At 41.5% G+C, this 18,415-nt stretch overlaps 1 protein-coding gene across 5 annotated transcripts in view; it reads right to left on the bottom strand.

Moving 5' to 3' along the window:
* Positions 1-14,652, bottom strand: part of CADPS2 (calcium dependent secretion activator 2) — a 514,814-nt gene extending 500,162 nt beyond the window's left edge. The window contains exon 1 of one of the 5 annotated variants that reach the window (XM_075928806.1): positions 13,459-14,652. In XM_075928806.1, coding sequence (XP_075784921.1) covers positions 13,459-13,824 — 366 coding nt within the window. In that variant the 5' untranslated portion in view covers positions 13,825-14,652. The remainder of the gene's footprint in view (positions 1-13,458) is intronic. The other 4 variants (XM_075928789.1, XM_075928797.1, XM_075928802.1 and 1 more) reach the window with 4 other exon arrangements.
* Between the last annotated feature and the right edge of the window lie 3,763 nt (positions 14,653-18,415).

The following is an 18,415-nucleotide window of genomic DNA, read 5'->3' as shown; positions in this document are numbered from 1 at the left end:
GGTCCTGTAGCACCTCAGACTAACAAATATATAAAGAGTATCATGAGCTTTTGTGGGCACCACCTTTTGTTGGTTTGTTTCTCCTTCCTCTTTCCCCTCTTTTTCTATTTTATATTTGATTCGCTATGCCTCTTGCTCCATATATGTCATCTGAAGAAGTGGGCTGTGTCCACGAAAGCTCATGATACCATCTATATTTTTGTTAGTCTAAAGTGCTACAGGACCACTTGATTAAGCGTTTTTTAAGTTATATACCAACATGGATACCCCTCTGAGACTTCCGAGCAGGATGTTAGCTGGAGCAAACAAGCGCTGATTAGATTTTTCCTAAAACTGGGAGGAAGATAAACGTCTAACAAAAGCCACAGGATTTTTATTAAACACAAAAAAAGGCAGATATTGGCCAAAATAAAAAGCATGCAATCATGCAAGTAAAATATACAATAATGGAGTTGCCAATCTGCTGCAGATGGAAATGGATTCTATTACCAGAATGGCAAAAAAATGAACATTTGAAAGCAAGCAAAATCAAAGCTGCAGAAAAACAACATGGTGAACAAGTGTTGAAAATGAACTATACCTCAGGTTTTTCAGCTAGGAAGCCATTGAAAGACTTGCCAAAACCAGACAGAAGTGGAGGAACTTGATCACAGCTAAGGCAAAATGGATACTAATTAACTAATTAGACTATTAAATGTTTGACCATGCCACATCTTATTGATGCTGAGTTGGATAAACAAGACAGCAGTTTTAATTTATGAAGATCTGCTTTAATTACCATTCTCTGAAACAGTTCTGGATGCTCCTTTTACTGGCTTCACTTGCTATAAAATGGCTATCAACATTTCTTCTACCTCCTCCATGGAGGAAACCCATGCCCCACAATGGGTAACTTTATAGTGCAAAGAAGTTTAAAAATATATAAATATATATGAAACCTCACAGCCCTTCCAATGAACAAAAAGAGGGAAATCTCTCAAAAAAATTAGCATCACACAACTGAATAGCTTTCTAAACACGTGAAGCTGTGTTAATCTATATCTTGGGCATTCACAGGGCTTATCAAATCATGGTATGTTAACTGGATCTAACACGGCTGAAAGTAAAGTAAACAATTTGCCCATCAAGACAGGGCCTTGGGTTGCTTGTAAAAGGATAAAGCTGAGTTTTATCAAAAATAAAGACATGGTGGAAAATCACTTTAAGAGCTGTAATTTGGGAATGTTAGATCTCCCTGAGGGTACTGAGGGAGCAGATCAATGTTACTTTTTACCGCTTTTTTTACAAACCATTTCTGATTAAGTTTGATCTGCCTTTGCAGGGAGCATGAGAATTATCAGCAATGTACTTCTTCCCACACCCTAAACACTTTGCCCCATACCTGCACTCAATGGGCCTGAGGACCCAGTCCCCGGACCATATAGGCTCCAGCCTAGAGAAGGTCCTGGGGCTGGACAACAATAATTTCTCCCTCAAGCCAGTTACAGAGCTGGAGTAACAAAGGGGCATGGCCTTCCATGGATAATCTCATTATGAAAAAGACCAACCCCTTTTTAATGGTAAAGCCTCAGGATGTCCTGCTGACTACACAGATTTTAGACTAATTTGGTTTTGGTTTAGACAGACTGATTTAGTTCAGCTATATTCGTGTTCATTCTTTATAATCAGTTAAAGGCATATTTTATTGACTCTTGGCATTGTATGACTACTTATGATTGTGAATAGTTCTCTCTGGTTTTGGTAGTGTATTTTATTGATTTATTTTTAAATTCTGACCCCATTTTTGGATTTTTACTATATGCAAATGTTGATTAAAGTAAAATTATAGATATGGAGGGGAGAGGGGGAAACAGTGGTTTAATATATTTTTAAGCACTGAATTTTACCATGTTACTCTCCTTTGTATCCTCTGGAAACCTACCCCCCAATTCACTCCCCTGATCTCTCACCCAGACAGAGAATGTTCTTATGGCATGTAGTCCATGAATAAAATTTAATACTATAAATGTCACAATATTTTACCACTCATGTAGTTCAAAATATAATCATTGGGGCACAATGTAAATTCCCAGCTCACTGAGGGTGCATGTGCACAAATTTTTCTAGACTGAACTCAATTTACTGAACAATCCATTTCTGTCTACACACCTTATTCCATGAGCTTCATGAATATAAACCAATTCAGCAGTATTGGGGGAGGAAGATACTAGCATACATTTCAGTGGATTCTCAGGAACAAAGAACAAGATCACAACTTCTTTTAAATTAGGCTTTATTGCTCATAGAAAACAGAATGCCACATTCAGTGCACTTACGTACACTTGTGACATTAACATTCCAAAAATATACACTGGAAAGATGCACTGCTGGTCCAGGCACATATAACTCAGGAGGCCTAGATTCAACTCTTTCTGCAGAAGACTTGGTGTGTCAACTTGAGAAAAATCACTCTCTCTCTCTTTTCTTCAGGTGTACATCTGTAAAGTGAAGGTAATAATACTGCCCTCCCTTACAGAGGATTTGGGGGAGAAAACAAATACTTGAAGATGCTGAGATGCTACAATAATGGTGTATATACGGTGACAGACAAAATGAATAGCAGCAACCACTGCAGCAGCTTTTCATTATTTCCATTTCCTCTTCAGCAATACTTTTGTCAAGATAGAACCTGAAATTTGGAAGGTTTTTCCATCCCTCAGCACATGGATTCGAGAGACATATTATCTAAGGGTACAATCCTGCCCTGAAGCTTTGAGGACTTCTTACCTGTCTTGTGCTAGATAGCCTCCAATTTAACACCTCAACCATTTTAGCACATTTGATCATTGTTTTAACTTTTGTCTTAAGCCAAAGAAAGATTTCATTAAACTTGAATGAAGTACAGGGTCTCAGCATCTTAAATGGCCCACTCCTAAAAGTAGTTTTCCATTACTAGACTAGGCAACCTGTTTTGGACTGTAATTTCATCCCTTAATTTTATTTAAGAACAAGCTATGAAAGAAAAAAAATGCAATTTATTGCATTAGGTCCTCGTGTTGGAGTACTATAGTTCTGAGGCATGTCCTCAAGGTGGTGGATTGACAAAGTCCTCCACAGAGTAATCATGAGGGAGTTGCATCGAATAACATGGACTAAGGCACCGCAGACCAACAGTATCTAGGAGAAGAACTGATTTCAAACTGGGTAGACAGAGCTTGCTAAGCTCTCTTAGGGTACACATCTAGATTTACTTTTACTTTAGAATGAAGATATGCAAATTCAGCAGTAATTTGCATTTTCTTCTGATTCCTTTTTCGAAAGTTTCTTTTGAAAAAGCAAGCAGCTTAGACGTGGTTCTTTTGAAAAAAAACACCTTTTTCGAAAACCTGTCAAAAACTGAGGTTTATAGGTTCTTTTGAAAAAAGAGGGTTCTCCCCCCCCCCCAAAGAACCTCGTCTAAACTGCTTGCTTTTTCAAAATAAACTTTTCAAAACGATTGGAAGATCATATGCAAATTCAGCGTAATTTACATATCTATGCATATCTTTTTTCAAAAGTAAATCTAGATGTACCTTTAGACATATTCCTAAGAGAAGGAAGATTCTGGTCTCAAAACCGCGCTCACTCTTTTTCAGTGTGCATGTTACCGTTCCTGTACCAGTGTAAAATGGTCCGTATGAGAAGAGAGAGTAGGGGATGGAACTCAAGTTTCACACGAAGGCATCTCTCTCGACATTAATTTTTACCTCTCATTGACAAAAGCCCTATAAGAATGGGCAAGTGATGTCAAATGCAGGTGGAGGATACCACATCTAGCCACAAACCTGCATGCACACAGCCTGGGTGTAATGATCATCTGTTTGCTGAACTGGAATAGTGCCCCATCTTTTAGTCAGTCAGTCAGGGAATTTGTTTGATGATTTTATAACCTGCTGCATATTAAACCTATGGAGGGATTTACCACTTGGGAGTCCTTTGGGCTGTACTGGACCCAGTCAGCCTCACTGCTAAACCACTGCAGAGAAGAAATGTGTGGTCATAAGTCAAGGGCCCCAACACAGTATACGTACCAATGGGACACTAACCTTACAGTTGCTGGGCACCGGTGACCCTAAAAATAGTGTTTTACCCTGTTATGTTATATTTGTTTGTTTAATATAATTGTGTTTATTATAGTGTATGTGTGTGTGTTATTTTCTGGGAGTCTCCAACTATCTGGCAAGTATGTGGAAATTCCACCGGGTTAGAATTTTCCTCCCAAGCTGCCCTGGTGACCCTGCCAGGAAGGAGTGAGGGGGTGGAGACACCGCCAAATAAATCCATCGGAAAAAAAATAAAGTTGAGTGAGTGGCAGGATCCAGAAGAACCCAGACCTATCCATCAAAACCTGTAAGCAGATTGGCATTAAAGAAGGTAACCAGATGGCGAGGGGGCGCTGCAGTTAATTTGCGGTCATAAGAGAAAATCGACACCTAAATAGAAACTGCACTTTGCATCCTGGAGTGAACATACTATTCATGAAAGCGATGATTGCCATGAACACAAGTCAGCCATTATAGCTAGAGAGCTTGTGAATTATAAACATGGATGTTGCACCATTAAACTAAACACGCATCTCTGCTACCATCCAGTTCACAGAATTTAGAGCAGACTATTCATATTGTTGTGTGGACCATCCTGAGGGGCATAAAAGACAAGTGGGAGTTGGCTTCACCATAAGGACATCCCGGCATGTATTCCAGGCACATACCATCAGTCCTAGCTTCATGACTGCAAAGGTTAGACTGAAGTATGGACAGTGCTTTATACCTGGTAATATATACACATTGCTTGTCGCAGATGATGGAAGGGAGGCTTTCTGCTGGAGTCTGAATTCAGTGATCTGTTCATTACCTTTTCATTCCAAACTATATATACACTTGGCAATTAATGCTAGAGATGTCAAGACTTCACCATATTGCAAAGTGCTTAGATATTATGGTATTGGATAGGGATGTAAGTGACTAGCTGCTCTCCTCCCCCCAACTCCTTGCTGCCTCTATTGGAAAGAGGCAGCAAGGCAGGGGTGGGAGGCAGGTGCTGGGGGAAGCTGGCTTACAAACTGGATCCCCAAGCACCATGTTGGGGGGCAGGGGAGGCAGAGGCTTAGCAGGGAACCAGATGTGAGCCAGGAATCAGCTGATTCCCAGCTTGCATGTGGTCCCCCATTGTGCTTCTGCCTTTTAAATGTACCAAGAGCCTAGCAACTCTTAATACTCTTAAAAGGCAGAGCAGCAGAGGGGTTAGCTCTTGGGGCTGGGAACTAACCCTGCTGTGGCTCTGCTGTTTCTCCCCTTATCAACTAGTTGATAGGAATTCCACTGTATACTCAATTATCTGATTGCACACAATTTAGCATCCCTAGTATTGGAAGTGAAAACTCAAATGGTACCCTCCTTCGAACATGCGTGCAGTATGAGCTTACTATTGCAATCATTTGCTTTCAACAGGCAAAAAAATATAAAGTGGCTTGGATGCATCCTCTGTCTAAGCACTGGCTTATGATTGACTACATCATTACAAAAAAAAAAGAAAAAGAAAATCAAGACATCTGCAATGTAAATTGACTTGTGCAATGCTTGATGCTGACTCCTGGTCTGTAGTGTCTTTTTGAGCCTCTGCCCACTGCAACCTTATTCTGCTGTATGCTGGAAGAAGTTAGATGCAGGTAATCTTTGAATACCTGAGAAGAGCATTGTTTCAACTCAATCTTAATGGACAATGAAAGGCCAGAACAAGTAGTCACTATTAGGGCCGGTCCTAACCAATTGGTGACCCCAGGTGACCACCAGAGAAAATTTGTTGAGAAAAAAAGGGGGAACACAAAATGCAGTCACGGCCCCTTTAATTGTCACGTGTCCCAAGCAGGCTCCCATCGGGCTCTGTCGGTGGCCCCTTGAAATGGTGGACCCAGGCAACTGCCTAGCTTGCCAACCCCTAAGACTGGCTCTGGTCACTATTGAGGAGGACTGGAGCAACATCAAAGAAACAACTTACAAAGCTGTTGGAGTACTGGGTTTCGGAACATGCAAATACAAAGGCTGGTTGGATGCCAAGGACAAAGCCCATGTTCTTCTTGATAAGATGCATGCAACATACATGGTTTGGATCAAGAGAATACCTCCAGGAAATCAGCATACATTTGAGCTAAGCAGAAGGCTATGGTCAAATTACAGCCAACAAGAGAAAATTGGTGGAAATGTAAAGCAGTCACACTTCAAGATATAGCTGACAGACATAAATTTAAAGCATTCTGTGATGGGCTGAAGGCAGTCTATGAGCCATATGATGCTGGATATGAAGATGGTTCTCAGTGTGCTCTGAAGATGGAAGCACTCTAATTACAGTTAGTACTAAAATCCTTGATTGCTGAGCTAAAAATTTTCAACATATATTATACATCCAATTTTGACAGCAGCTTTCTTGAAGAGATTCCTCAGCAGGCTAGTGATTCACAGTTGGTTATACTGTACCACCAATTCTTGATGCAGTTCAAAGAGCTGTCATGAAGATGAAATCTGGAAAGGCACCTGGCAGGGATGTAATTCCATCAGATTTACAAAGCTGGTTGTAGTACACTCTCTTTCTCCAAAATGATAACTAAAAAGGCAAGAAAGTTCTACAGGGCTTTAAAGATGTCCTGAGTCTGTCTGACTCACTCACAGGTGACCATGCATGCTGTGATGACCACCAGAGCATCTTGCTGCTCTCTGTAGCTGGTAAAATCCTGGCTTGCATCTTCCATAACTGATTGTCATTACATGTGTGCACAAAATGGCATTATCACTAAAAATCAGTGTGGATTTTGTGCCACTCAAGGCATGGCCAACATGAAGGAAGAGCCAAGCTAGGAAGACCCAAGAAAAATGCAGGGCAGCAATAGGATCTCTACATGATTTTCATCAACCTGACCTATGTGTTCAAGATAAACTTAACAACAAATGGTCTGGTAGCTACATGTTTTGTTACTCTATAGAGTGCTAAGCGTTCAAGACAGTTAACAAAATTGGGCTTTGGAAGGTAACTTGGGTAAATTGGCTATCCTGAAAAAAAAAAAAACCAATATAATTCGGTCCTTTCATGATGGTACACTTGATCATGTTCTTGGTACCTTTTTAAAGTATCAAATGGTACAAAACAAGGATGTGTCCTTGCCCCTCTCCTGTTCTACATTTCTTTCAAGGATTACGATTTAGGCATATCTATTCAGTTCCAAACTGACTGCAGAAGTGTCTACTACAACTATCTATGATAGAAACGTAAAATCCCATTTAGTCAGTCAGTCAATGTTAAGGTTAACTGATTAAACTGGGGCAGGTGCCCCGACCCTGGAGGAAGGGGCTGCTGCAGACTGGCTGCTCTCAGCCCCATGCAGGGGCTCAGTGGAGCCAGAACAGTCCTCCACCCCCATCAGGCTGTGGGGGGAGGAGGAGAAAGGGACGTGCTCTCCGGGTACCAGTTAACAGTTACCTAATAAGCCTCATCTATTAAAGATGAGATGTACTAGTTAATCATTAACATCCCTAATCCATGGCTTCCCGTTTGCTGACGACTATGCATTGTTGGCTGTGATGGATGGGAGGAGTACTGCCTATAAAGGGTTAAATTCAGAGAATGCCTGAAAAAAATCCAGGAAGTATTGGCAGGAGCCAGGAGAACCAATAGGAAGAAAGTGGTAAGATTTGAATTGAAAAACAGGTTATCTGCTTCAGTCTCCTTTGTGTGAGAGAAGAGAGATGGAATGAGCCTGGGATGTAGAAATGAAGTTTACAATAATAACCATGTCTAGGAAAACAAAAGCTTGATATAATACATAAAAGTAGGCAGGGAATGTTTATTTAGGCCCAATCCGGTTATTTTCTTTGTTTTGTAGTTGATTAAATTCCTCTGTGCCAAGTCCCTGTGCACGCTCACACATGCACGTGCACGCACAAAAAAGCTGAATCCCAGAGAATAAATTCTCTGTGTTTTAATCTGTTTTTTCTCAGTTGCTCTAACACCTAGCAACCAAGTATGCTTTAACAAGTTTATCTTTTTGCTTTGTTAATTAAAAACACACCTTTTTAAGCCTAGGATCTGATTTGTGTGTGCTGGAAGGTAATAGGAGATCTGTGTATGCATGGCTAAAAATGAGAGCTGTCAAAGATTAGTTTGTTTTCTTAAGATCTCTTGTGGTAAAAGAGCTTGGGGTACCCCCTTGGAAGAAGTTCCCAAGTAATTTCTTTCTGGGTTCAAAAAGAAAGGGTGTGTGTGTTTCTCAGTTTGGTGGCAACAGCATACCTCCCAAGTTCAGAAACTGTGTGACCGTGGGAAGTTTTTAAAACCAGAAGCATTTAGGGGCAGGGTATTTCTAAGTCAGCCTTGACACTGACTTATTCAGTCAAGGATGCACAAGAGCTTTTTGAACATTTTTACTATCTCTGCTCAAAAGGACAGAGCTTATATTTCAGCCTGTTCAAAAAGAGCCCAGCATTCGAATGATCACTGGTACTGATATGATCTTTTAGGCTGTTGACAAGTTCTGCTACCTTAGAAGCATGCCATCTTCCAGTAAAAACACTGACAGCCATGTAACTGCTCGATTAGCCAAAGCCAGTGCTGCCTTCTGAAGACTGACCTAAATGCCTGTGGAATGACCATGATGTTAAATTTCATGCAAAGGTAGCAGTTTATCAAGCAATTGTCCTAACCATTCTACTATATGGTTTGAAGTCATGGACCATATATAGTTTTGAAATTTGATCAGTTCCACATGTACTGCGTCAGGAAGCTTGCCTATGAATTGTTGGAATCAAACTTCAAACACAGAAGTCCTGAAGCTGTGTGGTATCATGGACACAGAACCAATGCTTAAGAATAAACAGATTTGCTGGATTGGTTATATTATGCAAATGGCGGACATGCTAGTGCTAACGTTGATGATCTACTACCAGCTTGCATGTGGACAGTGCTCTATTGGTCATCAGTGCAAAGGTTATAAAGATATCCTAAATGCCACCGAGACGTTATGTGGCATATCTCCTAGTGATCTGGAAAGGATAGCTCAGGACAGATTGCTCTGGCAGCAAACTATTGCATATGCTCTTGAACACTTTGAGAGTCAGCATCTGCAGACATTACAAGAAAAAGCACAAGACTTGAAAAGAGTGCACATCACCAGCAGATGGTGGATTTGTAGGTCATCTGTGACTGGATTTGCCAGTAGAGGATTGGTTTAGTCACTCACCAAAGGTATTGCAGAAGATGAAATCTGTTGATTGACAGCTCAGTCCACACACAAAGAAAATTAGGTGAACTACTAATCTAATTCCATGTGGCAGTTCTTATAAAAAAAATATTCCAATACTTTGCTTCCTGATCTTCATAAATGAGCTGAATACAGTTCCTTTTTGTAAGAGGAAATAAATGCTAATCACACTTTAAAAAGTTTGATTTGATTAATGCAACTCAGTCTATAAAATTAAGCACTGTGATCTCAGAATATCAGAGAGATTTCAATGCACTGCTTTTTTACAAGAAAAAACCCATCTCATAATACTGTTTCTGTACAAACTTAGTTCAATATGTGATTTCCATCACATTCACTACTGGATAATATATTCACAGCAAACAGTCTGGCACATCTTGTAGTATTTGTTCAACATACTAATACTGAATTAGCAGGAAAAAAAATAAAATGATCAAGGCCTAATAAAGAGAGATTAGATAATTTAGTTGATCAGCAAGACTTCTAGAAATCTACAAGCAAAAACACTATTGATAACAGAGATCTGGTTTTTGGGAAGCCTGAGATGCCAGAATTTGAAGATTTGCCACATGTAGGTAACTAGTACAAACTCCCAATCATTAGTGACCACAAGTGGACATCACATGAACTATTTAGTGGTCTGTCTGTGTCGTATGACATAAGATGATCTCATTCCAGTTCCCATTGGATAGGACCACAGACATTATCATTAAAGGAGACATTAAGTGTCCATGTATCAGAACTTCAAGGATTAAATATGCATGAGTAAGACTAACCCTTAGATGTGGTAGGAAAGAAAATTCATCTTGCAGTGGAGGAACTGTCCTGTAACTTGGAAGATCTTAATTCATTTTTCTACTACATCACACTTTTTATATGCACATTTGTAAAATGGGGGTGACACCGGTTTCTTTTAATCTTAAAAAAAAAAAATCCTACAAATTCCTTAGTCAGCACATTGGCAGGATCTTGCACACTTGCTACCCAAATCATAAAAGTAGTGGCGCTTTCAACAAGCATGTTAACTTTTTAAAATATTTTTGGATTTCAGACGCCCCATTATCTAAGATACAGGAGGCCAGAAATCAGAAGACCCTCCAAATGTGATAAGAAAACATGAGACAGAGTCACATATCTGAAAATGAAGCTTTCTTGGGGTAATTTACCTTAGAGAAAGATCACTTAACACATTAGCAAGATGACAGCATGTTGCAGTAGAGGTAGAAAAAGGGCCTAGCGGGTAGAGAAATAGTAAGATAAGCAAACCCCTACCTATTGTTAAATATGGTTCATCAGCTTGTGTACCACGAGGAGAAAGGAACCTATACAACAGGAGCTGTCTATAGTAATTAGCCACACATTTAAAAACAAGACAACCCCCTCCCCATGCTCGATGTACTATATATTCCAAATGATAAAATATGTAGATTTCCATATAGGTTATCCAATCCTCTCTTTTAACAGTGACAACATTCCTAGTTGTCTAGTGACTGATTAATATATCAAATATCAGTATCCAAAGTTCAAAATGATGTTTAATTTTTCCTGTGAACAAATATCTAAACATTTTGTGGACAAGAAATAAGTAAGAAAATTACCAAGATAACATATCTAAATAGTCTTAAAGAGTAAAGTTAATACATATGATGTTTTAAGAGGCTAATGTTGAAATATACAAAAGATTCAGATTTCAAATTATGGGTTGGTTTGTGACAAGGTTTGTAACTTTTATGTTTGGAAAACACCTAAAACACCAGGGTTGCTGCTGCAATCGAAGTAATGAGTAATTTCAGTAGACTTGCAATTTGAAGTTACAGAGTGTATGACTAAATCTTACATTCATGCTTGGTACGAAGTGGGATATTGCTGTCTGGTAACAGAAAACATTCTAAATGGTCGAGGCATGTACTGAAAACAGGTGTGTTTACAATTCAGACAATTCCTGATAAACAAAACATTGTAGCTGAGCAGCTGCAGCCTAACAGATATACCGTATGTAAGTATGTTACATTTACTAGATTATTATAACAACAACATCTGATAGTTGTTTACTTCTAACATAGTTATGGACACAAAGAAAAACATGCTATTTTTCATTCTCACAAAAGCACTAGGTTTTTCAGCGTGATTAAAGACATAAAACATTCTAGTTGCAATGTTAAATTTTTTAAAGCAAATGAAAATGTTCCATTTTAAGTTACTGTACCCTGAATGTCATGTGTCACAAGTGAAGATGGCAGGTAGGGTTTGATTGGAGGTGAGATGTCAGTGTGGGTGATTTACAGCTCAAAGGCTACACATTGATCCAACAAGGGTCATACTTTTAGATTGGTGGTAACACCAATAAGTGCCCTATATTGGACCTCAGAAATCCTCAAGATCTTTCACACACCTTTACTAAGGCTATCAAAATACTAATTGACTACAGTCCTTAAATTCAGTAGGAGCAACTAGGTGCTTAGCACTTTTTGGAAAAAAAACCTCAGATCTCTTATTTAGGTCCTAAATATGGGTTTAGGAGCCTAACTTTAGGCACTTGGTTTTGAAAGAGTCCGACCACTGGTTTCTCTGTTTAAAGAAAAAATACTATGAAATGCTATTTTGTTGCAGATACTATTACATTACATTGGTGCCTACTGGATTTTTGTGACAATGTACAATTCATGCTGGCAGCATACATGTCCCCAAAACAGTAAACACTTAAACTAACCATTTACCAGTCTTCACAGCAACAGCTCTAATATCAGAAACAACCAAATGGAATTCAATACATTTTGTGTAGTAAATGCAAATAATTTTGAAATATACGAAGATTTGAATCTATATACACAAGACAATAACCAGACAACCCTCTCTCTCAGTAGCCTGTACTATTAAAAAAAATATCAAGAGTCAGAATCAAAAATATTTTGTCTGGAGACTGAACTTTAAGAGATCCTCCACATTAGAATGTAGACAAATCATTAAGAGTGAGTTTAATATCCTTCCTGGAATTTATTATGAGATATTTACAAAACCCAAGCATAAAATTAAAAAAAATTAAAATACACTTTTAAACTGAGTATTTTTGAGGAATTGAAGAACCAAAAAGCACAGAGTAACAGTCTGTCTTGGAAGCCTGCCCCAAGTATATTGCAAAGCAAAGAAAACTTTGCTCTACCTTTATTAAGAGACAAGCAACCACCCTCACATTCCCTGAGTTGTTGAGACACTATTTCTCTTTATCTGGAGACTGCATTTAGTAATAATCACAAACAAAACAGACAGACTGTCTCATTCACCCAACAATTCCCTTTGTGCTATTTCCATGATTTATCTTTAGGTGTACCTTGTCAGAAAATTATTTTTTTTTGCAAGAAATGCCTTTTGGAATGCACAGTCTCTATTTTACCTCTCAAAGACAGACATCTATCATACCCCAAATAGAAAATAATTCTGTATACTCCTATTTGACACTGGAGACGGATTTAACTATCACCCTGAAAACCTATCATTTGTGAAGAAATTCTCTTCTGCTTTTTTTCTAGTACCATGCTGTTTAAGTAAAGAAAAGCACTGGAGTACCGTCCGCAAAGGTAAACCTGTTAACACTGACACTCAAAATACAAACTAAATTGATTCCCTTCGCAGAAAGAACTGAAAATTGATCTGTCTGTTGACCGACTGCATTTTCTGCCTCGCAAACGTGGGGAGGGTTCATTGAACAAACGCCTATTAAAGAGATCAACCTGTTGCAGGAACCAGAGATGTGCCTAGCCTAGAGAACGGTATTGTCTAAACAGGCTTCTCCCTGCTCCGCTAGCGAGCTGGAAATTACTCTCAGCAGTGTGGTGTGACCCACTGACACAAAAACACTTCACCACTGAACCGATCGATGCAGCGCCTCGCAGGGAAGGCGGGCAGAGGCTAGCTCGCAATCCCGCTCTGGGGCGTGCTCAGAAGTAGTTACGGGCGATTTAAGACTTTATGGCACTTGAGAGCCGTGCAGCGGGATCCCGGGGACTGACTGAGGCTGACGCCCGGCCGAGGCTGCCAGTGACGATCACATGCGATGGGGGTCGCATTGCAGAAAACAAACCCAAAGCTGACGGACTATGCAGCGGAGAGGGAAGCAACCAGGGGCTGGTGGGGCGGAGCGGGCAGTGCCCAGGCGGGGCGGGGAGGGGGGTGAGCCGGTGCCTGCGGCGACTCACCTTCTGCTGCCTGCGGGCCATGTCGGTGGGCTGCTTGGCGTTGAACGGGTACGCGATACACCTCACGATGAACACATACAGCTGCAGCCGGAGCCGCTTCTCCCGCTCCTCTTTCTGCAGCCTCTCCTGTTCCTCCCGGCCCTCGCTCAGCACCGAGGGGCTGGGGCTAGCCGGTCTGGCGGGGCCGCTGCTCTGACGCCCCGGCTCCCTAGCGCGGGGCTCCCGGTTGGAAGCCGGCAAAGCTCGGGGCAAGCTGCCGCTGCAGCCCCCCGCCGCCGCTGCTGCCGCCGCCGCCACCAGCACGTCCCGCCTCTCCTCTTCCAGCACCTCGTCGGACTCCTCTTCGCTGGAGGACGGGTCCAGCATGGTGCGGGCGGCGCGCGGCCCCTGCCTGCGGGCGCGGAGCGAAAGGGAAAGCGGCGCGCACCTTTCCGGACACGTCGAGTTTCCACCGACTCTTTCCTCCCGGCGGCCGTGGCCAGGGAGGGGGCGGGGCCTGGCGAGGGGGTCGAGCTTGGGTTGCCTTGGGAATTGCTCCGGACGGCTCCTATCAGCGCCCGGGCCAGCCTGTCACTTCTCCCCGCGCGACGGGCGCTGGCTCCGCCCGCCGGAGGCGCCAGCTGCCGCGCCGCACAGGTGGGGAACCTGTAGCGCCCACAACAAGCCGCACGTGGAACGGAATGTTAATGGGGCTCGCGCGCTCCGCCCGCCCGCCCGCTGGAAAACAACACGCGACAGAGCTGCCCCCACTTGCAGCGGTCCCGCCGCTCCGGTTACACCAGGAAGAACCCGGCGGGGGGAGGGGGGCAGCCGCGCCGCAGCAGCAGCACGGATCAGGCCAACTTTCCGCCTTCCCCGCGCCGCTGCCCAACTAGCGAATGCAGCCACTTCTGCGCCACCAAAACACAGAAACTCCCCTGGTGCCCTGCAGTCCCCCCAAACCCAGGATCCTGCATGAGGATCCAGTTTCGTGTTACCACTTGTCGGGAGCTTTCAGGGGGGAAATAGGCAAGTCGGTTAATACGGTCATTGATCTGTAACAACACACAAAGGTTTTTGTTTTCTTTTGTTTTTAACTGTGGATCTAGTGGTAGTGAAGAAATCCAACTGGCTTCCCCGGTGAAGCTGTACTTCCTGAACATACAGCCCTGCCAGAAGGGCCCGATTGGGGGAATGCCACTCTTCTAAACTACACCCCCAAAATAAACTGCCTGAGTAAACAGCCAAAACGAGACACCTTGCACGCTTGGGCAATGTCCTAGATATCATTCACTGGTCAGCTGCCAAGACTCTGCAAGGTTCCCTGAGCTTAAGCTTGCCTTCTGAGGAGCCTGAATATGTTCCCACGCCTAGAGCTTGTCTCCTTAAATGGAGGAAATAATAAATCTGACAAAGAGCTATCTTCTTGTGATAAGAAAAGGACACATCACCCATAGTAACCTGTGTAGAATTGTGACCCTCCCTCTTCTCTCTTAGCTGAGGAATAAAATATTTAACCATGGTGACATTTAAATGTATGATTACTGGACATGGGCATTAGCATTTCACTGAGATGAAGACAGCAGTTCTCTTCTCAGCATTGTTCATCCTGGCTGTAATATGGTTCATATTTTTTGAAGTTTTTTTCCCAACCATAATAGCCAGAGACTTTTGTAGCCTACATTAAATTTGATTTTGCTTCTAGTCAAGTTAAAAAAAACCCTGCACCATGCCATATTAAATAATTATGAAGCCTATGCTTGTGAAACTTGGAAGCCTGTGATCTTCTGTTACATTTGTCCTGGCCACACACACCTCTCCTTCACTATCATGACAAAGGGGTGGGCAGCCAGCCCAAAACTGAGTGGTACACTGTAACCCCATTTATCAGGTCCCAATGCTATTCACTCAGAATTGGTTCACTACCATCATGATGGAGGGGTAGCCAGACCAAAACTGATCATTGTGGCAACCCTGTGTTCAAGGTCACATCACCCACAAAAAACTGATAGGGGACTTCTCCTGTGATGGGGGTCAACTGTAAGAGCACCAAGAGCACATTGATTAATCTAGGCCTGCATCTGCAGGTATTATAGACTGATAAAGTGGCTCTTCCATTCTCAGATTTTGAGATTTTAGACATCTGTGGAGAACTAGGAAACATTTGTCTTATTTTTATTAATATTGTTTGTGCCTCTCTGTGTTTATAATGAGTTGCTTGTTACAGAGTTAGATTGACAGTTAGCTGCTAGAGAACCAAGCAGAAAGGCAACACAATGGCCTAGATAAAGAACAACCTAACACATACTCAAAGACAACAGCCAGATTAACAGCTGTGAAGAATCAGCTCTTCAGTCCTAATGCTGGTTACATGACTGTTCTGCCAAGATTGAGAACATGTAGAACTGAAGACAAGGCACTAAGATCTCCTCTGAAAGAGGGCAGGGGAAGTTGTCAGCAGCTGCAGGCTGACACCAACTGATGGAGGAACTGCAGCAGCCAGGTTGTAACTCATGGTCCCCAAGAGAATAGGAGGCACATCAGCTAAATCATGTCTATTAGTGGCTTGAGAAGGAAGCCAAGCATAGAAAAGATAGAATGTGTATGCCTCTGTTATTTTAAATCCAATTGTCTGAGTGCTATGTTCCTTTTGGAAAAATAAGTCATACTTTGTTTTGAAGAAACTTTTTTTTCTTTCACCAGATATACTACTACTGTGCCAGTGCGATCAAAGGGAAATTCTCATAGGTACCAAGTGTATAGGGCCTTCTAAATATGATGGTGGCAACCAGAGCATGTAACTCAGAGAGTTAGGTGGAGAATGGCATGGCACCCCACAATCCAATCAAAAAAGAGTGGAGGCATGAGAAACTGAAAAAGGATCTCAGAAGGGGACTTGACAAACACAACTATTAATACTGAGAGAATATATTTGTTCATGTACACATGAGTTTTCTCCATGGGAACTACTGTATGCACACTCAGATTTGCAGGTGTATTTTTGCAATATATGCTTTTGTGGCTATAATCTGTCATTCTTGATAGGGAGTATGGTCTGGGTACAAGCTTGGGATATGGGAAACTGGATCATGCCCCTGCTATACTACAGACTTCCTATGTGACTTTGGGCAAATAACTTAATCTCTGTGCCTTGGTTCCCCATCTCTGAAATAGGCCTACCTTTCCGGTGGCTGGAATTCTAGATACTTAATCAAGGCAAGAAATGGACAGAAACCAGAGTCCTATCCGACCTTACAGTTGGAAACAGGAGCTGGTGATGACCTATCATTCTCTGTGTTTCCCAAGCACTATATTGGTACCACTGTGAAAGAGATGGGCCCAACCCAGAACCCATTTAAGCTTTGAGAATTTGTATTCAAACATTGTGGTAGAGGTCTATTTCTAGACCAGGCCTAGATTTAAACATTAGGAAAATTTGGATCCAAATCTGAACTTCACAGCTTGGCCCCATCTCTACTTACCACAGATGACATTTTAAAAAGAAAATGATTCATGCTACCATGCAAAGTATGTTTACAAATACAAATATCTTTAAGTTCTTTTTAACAGATTGCTGGTCTGAGGTGTTTTTCAGCTCAAAAGGTTGCACAGATTCAGAGCTGGAGGAACAGGAACACAGGTAACTTTATTATTTACTAGCAGATTTAGTCAGTGTTGCTCAGGTCCTTAACTAAATTTTTTTTAAATAAAATAAAAATGGACATGCTTTATTGAAATTGTATTTTCAGAAATTGTTATGATTTATGTTATTTTTATGAAGTTAATTTAAGTATTTTTAAATGGGAATCCTATCGATTTGATTTCCAATAATATTGTCTTCTAGCTTTCAAACCGTAATCATTGAATGTGCTCTGCCAAAACAGAACACTACTACGGATTTTTCCATTTTATCTCTTTTCTGTAAGGTTTATTGGGAGGCAGTCCTATTCCAGGTTCTTCCAATTTCCTGGCTCATCTTGGTACAGTCTCTTTCAACATTCACTCAGTGGTCTATTTTAAGAACTGTACTTGATTTGGCTTGACAAAGCCCAGGGTGATTTAGTTAGGGTTGGTCCTGCTGGGGGCTAGACTCGATGACCTCCTGAGGTCTCTTCCAGCCCTAGGATTCTATGATTTGGTGCATCTGCCTCTTTTCTGTTTGGTTTTAAGAGAAGCAAACCCATTTCAGGCACATACCATTTTCCTGGCACAACCACACCCTTATATTCCTTTAAGTTTTGATTAAAAAAAAAAGTTGTATAGCAAATTTAGTGGCCCCAGCTCTTACCATTTAGGAGAAGTTCTTAGACAGACAAACTCTCTGAAATGCATGGTATATTAAGCATCATCAACATGCATGGTGCTAACCCTTGCCCTCAGGTGCTTACAATTTAACCTATTCTGGTCTTCTATGCTTTTAAGACCAAACTTGTTGCATCCTCTGACTTGAGAGGCCACAGGGCATCTAAAGATAAGTAAATTATATGCAATATTATGAATTTTCATTAGTCGAATGTATATATAGCTGGCAGGAAACCTTTAGATTTGAAAGTCATAAATAAGAGTCATTCCTTGTCTGCTATACACACACACCAATTAGTCTATTCAGGTTTGCAGAAATCGACGACATGTTTTCTTAACTCTTTGAGTACCATGGCAGCTCAGTGGACCATGCTCATTCCAGGCAATTCTGCTTCCAGCTGTAGAGCTGTTACGCACTTCTAAACATCCACAGTAGTTCCCTTTTTGCTGAGTATTTTTAATGTAGGGGCCAAATCCTGAAGTCGGAGTTTTACTTATATCAGCACTGCAGGATTTAGTCCTAAATCTATAATGCCAACTACTGCCATATTAACCCTAGGTTGTTCATATACTGTATTATCACACAGTGGATTACAACACTTCGGCTGTGTCTAGACTGGCAAGTTTTTCTGCAAAATCATCTGCTTTTGCGGAAAAACTTGCCAGCTGTCTACAC

This window comes from Pelodiscus sinensis, chromosome 1, assembly GCF_049634645.1.
Source record: "Pelodiscus sinensis isolate JC-2024 chromosome 1, ASM4963464v1, whole genome shotgun sequence".
Lineage (NCBI taxonomy): Eukaryota > Metazoa > Chordata > Testudines > Trionychidae > Pelodiscus > Pelodiscus sinensis.
The sequence above is the reverse complement of the archived record's forward strand: the minus strand, read 5'-3'. Positions and strand labels throughout refer to the sequence as shown.